Source organism: Centroberyx affinis, unplaced genomic scaffold, assembly GCF_046629955.1.
Source record: "Centroberyx affinis isolate AG114_WGS23_722 - 3 ecotype Tasmania unplaced genomic scaffold, CSIRO-AGI_Caff_v1 ptg004613l_1, whole genome shotgun sequence".
NCBI classification, from domain to species: Eukaryota; Metazoa; Chordata; class Actinopteri; order Beryciformes; family Berycidae; genus Centroberyx; species Centroberyx affinis.
In genome coordinates, this window is record NW_027282224.1 from 20,001 (window position 1) to 32,889 (window position 12,889).

At 42.2% G+C, this 12,889-nt stretch overlaps 1 protein-coding gene across 1 annotated transcript in view; it reads right to left on the reverse strand.

Annotated features, from left to right (window-relative positions):
• LOC139665556 (E3 ubiquitin-protein ligase RNF130-like) overlaps window positions 1-12,889 on the reverse strand; it is a gene marked incomplete at its 5' end in the record, with an annotated part of 36,316 nt that overhangs the window by 9,121 nt on the left and 14,306 nt on the right. Inside the window, 1 exon segment of the mRNA XM_071544608.1 lies at window positions 7,761-7,839. Coding sequence (XP_071400709.1) covers window positions 7,761-7,839 — 79 coding nt within the window.

Sequence of the window (12,889 nt, forward strand, 5' to 3'; positions counted from 1 at the left end):
GTCTCTGCTGCTCTGGCCTGTCTGTGTTGAACAGCTCTGTCTCTGCTGCTCTGGTCTGTCTGTGTTGAACAGCTCTGTCTCTGCTGCTCTGGTCTGTTTGTGTTGAACAGCTCTGGGTTGTTCTGTAGGCTGATGACCTTTCCTGCTGGCAGCTGCTGTTGGATCAATATCCATTCTGCCTGAGCGGACAGCCGACTGTCTGCAGGGAAATGGCTGCAGAGCGGAACCAGGCCTGAACCGGCCAATCAGGTCGAGGGTTTGACTCCTGAAGGCGCTAACTGCCTCGTTAAGGCGATGAAGCCGACCAATCAGGTTGCAGAAAGTGCTTCTGAAGCCGAACACCATATTCAGCAAAGTGTGAATGATGCGTTTTTCCTTCTCAATTTTTACTGAAAATAATGTTCATAAGGAAGATGTTTCTAACTGACCGTTCCATGTCGCCCAGTTAGGTGTGTGTGTGTGTGTGTGTGTGTGTGTGTGTGTGTGTGTGTGTATGTGTGTGTGTTTGGGGGGGCATCCAATAATTGTTTCCTGTTTATAATTGTGGTTGCTGGCTGTGGTTGTTTATGACTGTGTTTATTATAGCCTGTTTATGGTTGTTGTTTGTTCATTGTAAAACAAAGTTTATTATTGCTTTAGTAATAACAAAGGCAATGATTACAAGGGGAAAACATTTATGAATGAATGCAAATCCAAATAAAGCTTATTTGTTTGGTTGAACAGATCCAAGAACAGATCCAGATCCAGATCCAGGTCCAGGTCTATAAAGCTGTTCTGTCTGCAGCACATTTTATTCAGAGCTGGATACTCTTTAACTAGTCAGGGGGTTAACTCGTCAATATGTTCACAAGTCAGGCTGTTCACTAGTCAATGTGTTGACTAGAGATGTTCCGATACCATTTTTTTCTTCCCGATACCGATTCCGATACCTGAACTTGTGTATCGGCCGATACCCAGTACCAATCCCATACCAGTGCGTTAAAAAAAAAAATATGAATGCCACAGAACTTTATTATCTAGTTTGACAGTCAGTCATAACTGAAAAAGAACATAAATAAATAAATAAGTCTAGGAATAAATAACAATTCCTTTAAAAAAAACTGTTAAAGTGCAGTCACAATTTAGTAAAATAAAAGACATTTAAAATTTTTAAATAGTAGAGTAACAGTATAAATTTAGTATATAAGTATCGATTTCCGGCAAACGGCCGTTTTATCCCAGTGAAACTACTTTAAAGTTGATTTTTTTCGGGGCTAATAAATTATGTGATATCAGATCGGTGCATAAACTCGCGTACCTAACCTGACGCTCCAGATGGTTTGTTACACAGAACCATCTGGGAAGTCGTCATTGGAAACTGTTTGGAAAAGGGCGGGCGCTTTCAAAAAATACTTGGCAGGTGATTGGATGAACCATCTGTCTGTCACGGGCTAACTTCAACCAATCAGATCAACGAACCATATAGTTTCAGTGCAAATAAACTCCTTTCTTAAAGAAAATAATATCCTGGAGGAATTTCAATCAGGCTTTAGAACAAACCACAGCACTGAAACTGCTCTTACTAAAATAATCAGCGACCTCAGACTAAACTCAAGTCTCAATTCTTGTCCTCTTAGACCTGAAGTGCAGCGTTTGATACGATTGACCATGATATCCTAATCAATCGTCTTGAAAAGTCGGTTGGTCTTTCTGACTGTGTGTTAAACTGGTTCAAAACTTACATCAAAGGGAGAAAGTTTTCCGTCAGTCTTGGAGATCATGTGTCTGAGAAACATGACATCTGCTTTGGGGTTGCACAGGGAGCCTTGGTCCGTTATTATTCTCACTATACATGCTGCCACTTGGTGACATCATCAGAGAGCACAATGTATGTTTCCATAGTTATGCAGATGACACGCAACTCTACATCTCTGCTGAACCAAATGATGCTGCAGCTATAAACTCCATTACTACCTGTCTTTTGGCAATAAATAAATGGATGAGCAAAAAATTTTTAAAGTTAAACGAGGACAAAACTGAAATCCTACTAGTCGGCCCTAAAACAAAAAGGGAAATGCTGTTTAATAATCTGGGAACACTGACTCCCTGGATTAAATCTGAGGTTACAAGTCTTGGTGTTATCCTAGATTCAGATCTAAGCTTCAAGTCCCACATCAACAAGGTGACAAAAACATCATTTTTCCACCATAGAAACATAGCTAAAGTACGAGCATTTATAAATCAAAAAGATGCTGAAAAATTGATTCATGCCTTTATTTCAAGCCGACTCGATTACTGTAACGCACTTTTTACTGGTCTCCCGGAAAAAAACACTGAGAGACTTCAGCTCATTCAAAACTCTGCAGCTCGGCTATGAACCAGAACCAAGAGCAGAGAGCACATTAGTCCAGTTTTAGCTGCTCTACACTGGCTTCCTGTAACATTTAGAATTGATTTTAAGCTCCTCCTCCTTATATACAAAGCCCTTAATGGGCTAGGACCAAGCTACATTTCTAACTCCCTTGTTCACTACTTGCCTTCAAGAACACTGCGATCATCAGCTGCTGGTTTATTGGAGGTTCCCAGCAACAGCTGAAAGAAAATCGGGGATTCAGCCTTTGTCATTACGCCCCAAAGCTCTGGAACACTCTGCCTGTAGATATCAGGGAAGCAGCTCACTAAGTATTTTTAAAAGAAAGCTAAAAACGTATCTCTTCCCTTTAGCCTTTAACTAGCTACGACTTTCCTGATACAGGCCTTAAACTTTTTTTTTTTTTTTTACACTTTGCTTCGCACTTATGCACTGCTGCACTTCTTTTAAAATGTTGTATTTTACTTGATTTTAATTATTCTATGTACTCTATTTCTTAACTTTATTTTTATTATTATTCAGTGGGTTTTATTTTCCATCTTATGTTATGCTCATTCTGTCTATTTTCATGTATGAAATTTCTTTGTTGTAAAGCACTTTGAGCTGCATTTCTTGTATGAAAGGTGCTATACAAATAAAGTTTATTATTATATTATTATTATTATATAAACAAACTCTTGCCGAGGCCGGTCGGGAGAAGAGCGAAAACATCTTTTCCATCCAGAAAAGCCTTCAGTGCCGTTCTTTGCTCTTCTTTCAATGAAGAAATCCTCTGCAGTTCAGAAGTAACTGATGTGACAGCAGCATCTACGCAGCCTCTTTAGGAGCCGCCATGTTGTGAACGAACAGTCGCTTCTCGCGGTCGTCACACCTAAGCCCCGCCCCCAGCTGCCCTCACAGGACGCCGATTGGTCCGCACCGCTGTGGTTCGGCCACAAACGCAGAACCTGAAGCCTGGCAAGATGGATTCTCGCGTGATCGTGATCTCGCGAATCCAGCTGCCTCGCAAGGTAATCGCGTACCCGATCCAGCATTTTAGGCGGCATTCCTGGTTTCTGTATCGGAACAACTCTAGTGTTGACTAGCCAGAATGTTACCTACTCAATGTATTAACTAGTCAGTGTTAAGCAGTCAGTATGTTAACTAGTCAGGGTGTTAATCAGTCAAGCTAACTAGTTAGTTAACTAGTCAGTGGGTTGTGGTCCACTGCAGTGAATGATGAGTGTTTTCTGCTTCAGAAGGTAAACAGTCTGCTGTATCTCCTCTGACTGACTGTTGGTCTGGGACAGTGAACCAGCCTGGCTCTCTGCTATGGGCAGAAATATGTGTCACTAGAAATTGAATCTGAATAGCATAATTTGAAATTGAATTTATTAGTTTGAAATTGAATTCCAATAAACTTGAAACTGAATGTAATATTATGAAATTGAATTAATTGGCTCTGAAACTGAATTCAGTTCTCACAATTCAAATTCAGTGTCTTGTTCGTTCAAATTATGCTATTCAGATTCAGTTTTTCAGTGCAATTATTCAAGTTAAACAATACAAATTGAAATTATGTGATTCAAATTCAGTTTTTTAATGCAATTATTCAAGTTGAGCAATTCAAATTCAAATATAAATAATTCAATTTCAGTTTCTTGTGACATATTTCTGCCCATACTATGCTTCCTCCTTGATATTCTGCTCAACTGTTGCCTCTCATCTTCCTCACGGTGTGTGTCAAGATTGATAAATCGCGTCATCTCTTTCGACACGACACACACTCTGGACCCGTGACCTCTGACCTCTTCCCGTCCGGTCATCGTCGATCACTCTGACCGGTTCATCTGAAGCGGCGGGCTGAAGGTGAACACCGTAAATAACTGAGTCTGCTGCAGTAAACCGCTCCGCCCGCCAGTTAACTCTCCTGTCACTCAAACTGCTGCTCAGGTGGCGTTTAGCAAAGCAGTGAAGTCCTGAGGTGAGAGAGTGGATCTGTGTGACTTCATCTGAGACTGTAACCACACCAGGCATTATTAGCAAACTAGTAAGACTTTAAACATTAAAACTAAGACCTCTTCCCTTAAAATCAAGACCTAACGTTTATGTTGCAGGGGAAAGGTGACAGTGGTATCTGATTTCAAATATCTTGGTGTAACAATTGATTCTAATCTTATATTTAAAAAACAAATGAAGATGGTAACAAATGTAGTAAAGTTCAACTTGTCAAATTTCCGCCATATCAGAAACTGTCTAACTACTAAGGCAGCAACACTATATTATAATGTCACGATCATGTCATATTGGTCATACTGTTTGACTAGCTGGGCACAAGCCTCCTGTACAACACTCAAACCTGTACAGTCAGTATACCACCAGGCACTTAAGGTGCTTGACAGGAAGCCAAACACCCATCACCATTGTTACTGCCTAAGAAATCATAATTTACTGAGCTGGGACAATCTTATCAAATTTATAGATGCTTCTCTTGTCTATAGGATTCTGTATGGCTTGGCTCCCCCCCCCCCCTTAGTGCTTTTATAAAGCAGAAAACAGCTGATGATAGACATACTAGGTCTGGGTAAGAGGGGTTATATAATACCTTTGAGGAGGACTGACTGCCTTCGGCCAGTCAGCAGCTCACACATGGAACAGTCTGCCAACACTTATCAGAGACTGTGACACATATCGCTCATTTAAAATTAATTTAAAATCATGGTTAAAAGACAATCAAGTGTGTGACCATACTCTGTGACTTATTCAAATAACCTGGAGCGTGCTTTGTTTTTTGTTTTATGTTTTATGTATTGTTGTCCTTGTTTTAAAGTATTGTATGTGTTCTTATGAAGTGTGCCCTGCTATATGTACAGTATTGCTGTTCCTGATTTAATGTATTTTATGTGTCTTTTGTAGCTGTCATCACACCTGCCCAGGGACTGCAGCTGAAAATTAGCCAAGATGGCTAAACTGGCACATTTACAGAAATGTCTATTAATGTGCACTGTCCCTGTAACTTTAAACTGTATAAATAAAATAAAATAAATAAATAAAATAAATAGTTTCCCTCTACTAGTCTTAAACCTAACTCCTTTCCCCCTGAATTAACCTGATCGGATTGTAATCTAATAAAGCAAAAGCACAAAAAATCAAAGTGTAAACACAGCCAGGCTGAGCTGAACATCTGGAGGTCAGACACACATCTGCTCACAACAACAACAAAGTGGAAATGCGATGCGTCTCCAGTCCACATGCAGACACTAGAGAATGAGACCAGGCTCTGATAGTAACACACTGGTCAAAATGTCCAGTCAGGAACAACAGGAGCATGCTGGGAGCTAAGCCTGCTGGGAGTCGTAGTCCAAAACAGACCATCTAAACTCCACAGGATCTGATGGAAAGATGGCTGTTCAGCTGTAATGGAAATGATTGAGACAGTACTAATAGTACTAACAGTCCTACTAACATCACCAAAAGTACTAGCAGCACTAGCAGTACTAGTGTCTACTAGTACAACTAGTGTGCTTTATTACAAATATCATCATAACTAAAACCCCAGAAATACTTTATAGTAACCTATCATTTTTTTCAGATAGACATAGACAGAGGGTTGTTTTCTGTTGCCTCTGTGTACACTGCGTGCACAATTATTAGGCAAGTTGTATTCCTGAGGATTAATTTTATTTTTGAACAAATACAGTGCTCTCAGTCAATCCAAAATGTTAATAAACCTCAAACCTGAGTATTCAACAAAGGAAAAGTGAGTTTTGGCTTTCTCAGGAGAATATCTATGTGTGCACAATTATTAGGCAACTATTAGTGTGCACAATTATTATGCAACTAAATGAAAAACTAAAAATTTCCCATCTCACTTGTTTATTTTCATTTATTAGAGTAAGAATAACAAATAAACAACTCGAAATTTACAAATAAACACTTCTGACATTTCAACAAATATTCAGTGACCAATATAGCCACCCTTCTTTTCAATAACTGTCATGAGCCTTCCATCCATGGAGTCTGATGTAGACTTTTCAAAGGTTTTATGGACGGATGAAATGAGAGTGACTCTTGACGGACCAGATGGATGGGCCCGTGGCTGGATCACTAATGGGCACAGAGCTCCACTTTGAGTCAGACGCCAGCAAGGTGGAGGTGGGGTACTGGTATGGGCTGCTATTATTAAGGATGAGCTAGTTGGACCTTTTCGGGTTGAAGATGGACTTAAAATCAACTCCCAAACCTACTGCCAGTTTTTAGAAGATACTTTCTTCAAGCAGTGGTACAGGAAACAGTCTACATCATTCAAGAAGGCCATGATTTTTATGCAGGACAATGCTCCATCACATGCATCCAAGTACTCCACTGCCTGGCTAGCCAGCAAAGGCCTTAAAGATGACAGAATAATGACATGGCCCCCTTCCTCACCTGAGCTAAACCCCATTGAGAACTTGTGGGCCCTTCTTAAACATGAGCTTTACAGTGAGGGAAGACAATACACCTCTTTGAACAGCATTTGGGAGGCTGTGGTTGCTGCTGCACGAAAAGTTGATCATCAACAGATCAAGAAACTAACAGACTCCATGGATGGAAGGCTCATGACAGTTATTGAAAAGAAGGGTGGCCATATTGGTCACTGAATATTTGTTGAAATGTCAGAAGTGTTTATTTGTAAATTTGGAGTTGTTCATTTGTTATTCTTACTCTAATAAATGAAAATAAACAAGTGAGATGGGAAATGTTTAGTTTTTCATTTAGTTGCATAATAATTCTGCACACTAATAGTTGCCTAATAATTGTGCACACATAGATATTCTCCTGAGAAAGCCAAAACTCACTTTTCCTTTGTTGAATACTCAGGTTTGAGGTTTATTAACATTTTGGATTGACTGAGAGCACTGTATTTGTTCAAAAATAAAATTAATCCTCAGGAATACAACTTGCCTAATAATTGTGCACGCAGTGTAGAACTATTATCGAGCAATGGTGGCATGGAATTCATTACCATGTTTTTGGATTTCAGAAAGTAACACAACATGTTTTAACAAAAAGTTAAGATTGTATTTGTTTACACAAGGCATAGTGTAGAATATTATATGACTTTTTGTTTTTGAGCTGCTGCTGTCCATCCCACTTATATTTGTGATTTAATGGATGAGTTGACTAAGTGATTTCTTTTTCTCAATTACTCAAGAGATGAAATTGTTATATAGAGCTACTGTATGTATTAGACAGGCTTTGAGTTGGTGTTTGTTGTTGTGTGTCTAAGTGGTTGTGTTATGTATTGAGTCTTATTGTGAGTATGAATGTTACGGATGTGTATTGATGTATTGTCTGTTATGTATTTGATGTATTGTTATCTAGTGTTACAGTACAGTAGCTGATGGGGATCTAAATAAACAAACAAACAAACAAACTAATACTAGTACACTTTTTACCTTATCTCCTTTCTTCACTGTCCTCGTCGTCAGCTTCCCAATGGCTTTCTTAGCTGCATCACCAAGACGACGCTGAAATAGAGAGAGAGAGAAAGAGAGAGAGAGAGAGAAAGAGAGAGAGAGAGAGAGAGAGAGAGAGAGAGAGAGAGAGAGAGAGAACAGAAGAAAAAAGAGGGAGAGAGGTGAAGGTGAATACTGAGAGCAAACGAACCCTGAGGATTAACTGGAGAACATGAAGAGCCGGCTTACAGAAAGATGTAGAGGACATTCCTTCCATGAGTGAATTACAGTGACTTTATAAACTCTTGGAAGCACAGCATTCATTAAAGACAGTGATGTTAGATGGTGACTAAGTTTACATGGACAGCAATAATCTGACTATTGGCCATATTCTTAATAAGAAAATATTCACATTAATGTGTCTCCATGTGATTCTTACAGAACTGTTCCATTCATGTTCCTGTCTCCAGCTGCGGAGCAAAGTCCGGTCAGCAGGACAGAGGAGGATCACCGGAGACTCGGACAGTTTCAGACTTTACTGAAAACTTCATGATCTCTGTTTCCCTCTAAATCCTGAGCATGCTCAGTTTCAGCCTCTCCTTCTGTTTCCTGCTGTCAGTCTCTTTCTCCTCTGAAACCAGTTCAGCCTCTGGAAGACAGAGGAGCGTCAGGCGGTCTACAGAGAGTCCTGGTCCAGGTGTTTACAGTCTGAACCGCTTCAGTAATGAGACTGAAACCAGAATACTGCACATGTCTTCATGAGATTCTGCTTACTGACTATGACTTTATTCAGGTTCAGGGGATCAGAAAATGCTGATTACAATTTCTTATTCAGACTGTTGTGTTAATCAGGTTCATATCAGATTGTTGCTGTCCAGGTAAACGTAGTCAGTAGCGCTGCACGATATTGGAAAAAACTGACATTGCAATATTTTTTTTTCTGCGATATATATTGTGATATGAAAAAATACAGGAATTTTCACCAAATGACTTGAATAGCTCTATCAAGCCTTGCCCCTTTAAGAAGGTGGCCTTGTGACGTAGCAGGAAGTGAGTGTGTGTTTAGCCGCAGCCAGAGTGAGCTGCAGGATGCTAAGTAAAGTTAGCATAGTTAGCGGGAAAAGAGCTTAGAACATCAGGGAGAAGCCGTGCATTATGTTCACTGCTGTACCGAAATAAAGTGCCAGCTCTCCACTGCAGAGTTGGTCCGGACTCTCAGTAAAAAGCTTGTTACCGGCTACGAGCCAGGCTAAGCTAAAACAGGCTAGCACAACACCAGAGGCTTCACAACTACGGTTCAGAGCCGCGAAAGCTGGAAAGGTAACATACGCTACTCTGATAACAAACCCTTAAATCAGAGAAAATGATGTTATATCAGACAGACTTCTCTTGTAGATTAGTCATGGAAAATGAGAACCGTGTGAGTTTTCCTTTTGTATCAAGCAGCAAAAAAGTTGTAGCATGACGTGTTTGAGTTAACATCACACGTCCTGCACGTCCCGCACATCGCCACGACGATGCTGAAACGATATATCGTGCAGCCCTAGTAGTCAGTGACTGTGGCTGCTCACATTAGTCCCATTATCCCTGCTATTAAATATGATCCAGGCCTACTGAACAGAGTGAAAGTTCCTGGACAGAAGGAGAAACTAACTGCACTGAGAAGTCAGAGGAAAGGTGAAATGAAGGGACGCTGCAGCACAAGGTGGCCGTTCACTGTAGAGGATGCTGTCCACTCCCTTTTCTGAGTGCCGTCCTTGTTGGTTGGTTGAATTACACTAGGGAGGTGGGTGGGGGAGAGGGGGGGTGGGGGTGGGGGGAGAGGGGGGGTGGGTGGGGTGGAGGGTTTACCACACAGCTGCTCCATTAAGCTTTCAGCAGAGATTTACCACATCAAATTTTCATGGTTGCTTCCTCTCACTGTCCTGAACAGCAGGGAGGAGGAGGAGGAAGAGGAGGAGGAAGGAGGGAGGAGGAAGATGGAGGAGAGGAGAAGAGGAGGACAGGGAACAAGTGTGACTGGGATCTCTCTGAACCGGTCAGCGTTTCTCCTAGTTTACCAGTAAAGTGCTGAGCTGCCTGCCTTCTATCCATCAGCGTCAATCCACTAAGATATTTACCATTAGCATCAATATATTAAGATATACCATGGTCTGGGTGAATACTCGATTCTGATTGGCTGCAGGGTGGACACCTACTAAGTAGTTCCAGTGAAACTGTCTGTTCACCGTTCTAAATTAATGCGCTGGCTACGTAGCATCAGCCTGTATCTAAAATGAGTAACCATAGCAACAGGGACGCAGTCAAAGCCTCCGTTTGAGCCTGATTTGTTTGTGAAAATCTTGATATTGATTTGGGGACAATGACATGGCTGGATAGCTAGCTAGTCTTGTTGTTAAACATACTGTCAAATTATATTTACTGTTTGTTTGTTATTCCCTTATTCCCTATTCTCCTTGACCTCAGCGCTGCCTTCGACACCATCAACCACTCCATCCTCATCACTCACCTCCAGTTCTCCCTTGGCATAACCGGCACTGCCCTCTCCTGGCTTAAATCTTATCTCTCCGACAGACATCAATTCATCTCCATCAACAATTGCAAATCCACCACTGCCCCAGTCACTCATGGTGTCCCCCAGGGCTCAGTACTTGGTCCCCTGCTCTTCATCCTCTACATCCTACCACTTGGACTGATCCTCCGCCATCATGGCCTCCAGTTTCATTGCTATGCAGACGACACCCAGCTCCACCTCTCCACCAAGACCATTTCCGTAGCCACCCATTCCACCCTCACCACCTGCCTCACTGACATCAAAACATGGATGCAAAAGAACTTCCTGAAACTCAACTGCAACAAGTCTGAACTCCTCATCATCGGCCCTAACTCCCTCACCCGCTCCACCCAGGATTTCTTACTCAACATCGATGGCTCCATTGTCAACCCCCCCCCCCCCCCTCCACTCACGTCCGCAACCTTGGAATCATCCTCGACCCCACCCTCTCATTCCTCCCTCATGTAAACCAAATCACAAAAACAGCTTTTTTCCACCTTAGGAACATCGCCCGTCTCCGACCCTCTCTATCCTTCTCCGCCGCTGAAACACTCATACATGCATTCATAACATCCAGGCTCGACTACTGCAACAGCATCCTATATGGCTCATCAAACAATGTCCTCAATAAACTCCAATATGTCCAAAACTCTGCTGCCCGCTTGCTCACCTCCACCCGCCGCACGGATCACATCACCCCCGGCCTCCATGACCTCCACTGGCTCCCGATCAAATACAGGATTCACTTCAAAATATTACTCACCACCTTCAAAGCCATCAACAACCTGGCCCCCCCTACCTCTCTGACCTCCTCCACCACCACACCCCTACCCGTCACCTCAGGTCCGCAGACGCTAACCTGCTCCAAACCATCAGGACAAAGCACCGGACCTGGGGCGACAGGGCCTTCGCTGCAGCCGCAGCTGTGTTTGTAAAGCGTCTTTGAGCACCGAGAAAAGCGCTATATAAATGTCATGTATTATTATTATTATTATTATTATGTTATTGACTTTGAATGTTGCTAGCATAACGTTAGCTTTCTGGCTAATAGCTGAGCCAAAGGGTTCTATGAGCAATAATATAGAAATATCTCCTGCTGCCAAGTCGTATCTAAGGTTCGTCCTATTTACTGGAGCAGTGAACAACGTTTCCGTTGCATAAGAACCTTATGGGAAGGTAATGATTGTTCCAGGTATTAGTCAAACCCTCAGGTGTTACCAGGGAAACTGAGTTATGGCTTGTGAAACACTTTAGATTTTGATTACAAAACACATGAATATATAAATCAATGGTATAAGTGGGATAATGCCCCTGGCCTCTCCGTCGTCCATTAATTCCTGATAATGGACAACTCGTCGGGCATTATCCCTTACATATACCATCAGCATTAATACATTTAGATACTCATCATCATAAATAAATTACGATATTTATCATCAGTATCAATACACTAAGCTATTTACCATTAGCATCAACACATTAAAATATTTACCATCAGCATCAATGCATTTAGAAATTTACCATTAGCCCCTCCCAGAATCACAACCTTATGTTTCTGTGTTAGAAGTTGCAAACAGGAAAACTGGCTGCTGTTGGAGTGTTTGCACCTAACAGCAGTTCAGAGTGCCGACCTTGTTGGAGACGGGGGTTGGGGGTGTGGTGGGGGGTGGGTGGTGGTGGAGGGGTGCTGGAGAAGGATCCACAAACCGCCTCCATAAATCCAAATCTGAATTAAATTCAGACATTGGCGATGATTGGGAACCAGGAGGGGCGCGACTGGGAGGAACATCCTTCTTGATCTGAACCTGGACAGTCTGTCATTATTGGACTGCTGAGCCAACCATAAAAAAACACCAAAACAACGACGTTCATAAGTGTACATGGTACCAGGGTTCCTCGGGTCAAAGGTCGATGATCAACTTTATAGTTGTTTCATCAGACCTGAGGCCAGATGTTGTGGACACGCAGGTGAAGAGAGGAGCTTAGATGAAAACTGATCATCATCTGGTGGTGAGCTGGATCAGGCGGGGGTGGGGTTGGGGGGCACAGACCTGGTAAACCCAAATCTGTAGTGAGGGTTTGCTGGGACCGTCTGGGCCTGGTGGAAGACTGTTCAGAACGAGTTCAACGAGCTTCTCCCAACCCAAGAACCTGCTGGGGGACAGCGGGGGTGAGGGAGGCTGTCCAGCTGGAGAAGCTAGTTCATGAGACTGACAAGGACGCGCCTCGTCGAAGGAGCATCTTTCAGTGCTGGTGAAGGAATCATTCCTTCGATGGCTGACGGCCGATGGCTGTAGTGGAGCAGGGACTGTCATCGCCCGATCTGAGTCGCACATGTGCGCGAGACCCACCTTTAAATTTTGGCCATTAGCTCTGTCACTACCACAGATTGATGTGTATCTTCAATTGGAAAGACAAATGTAATCGTCTCGCACTTGAATAGCATTAAACTAGCCAGCTATAGCTTTTATGTTGTCATGGCCATTTTATATTAATCGCTAATGTTACCGAGTTGGCTAGTTAACTGATGTAGCAAACAAACCCATCATGTTTCACATCACATCAGCC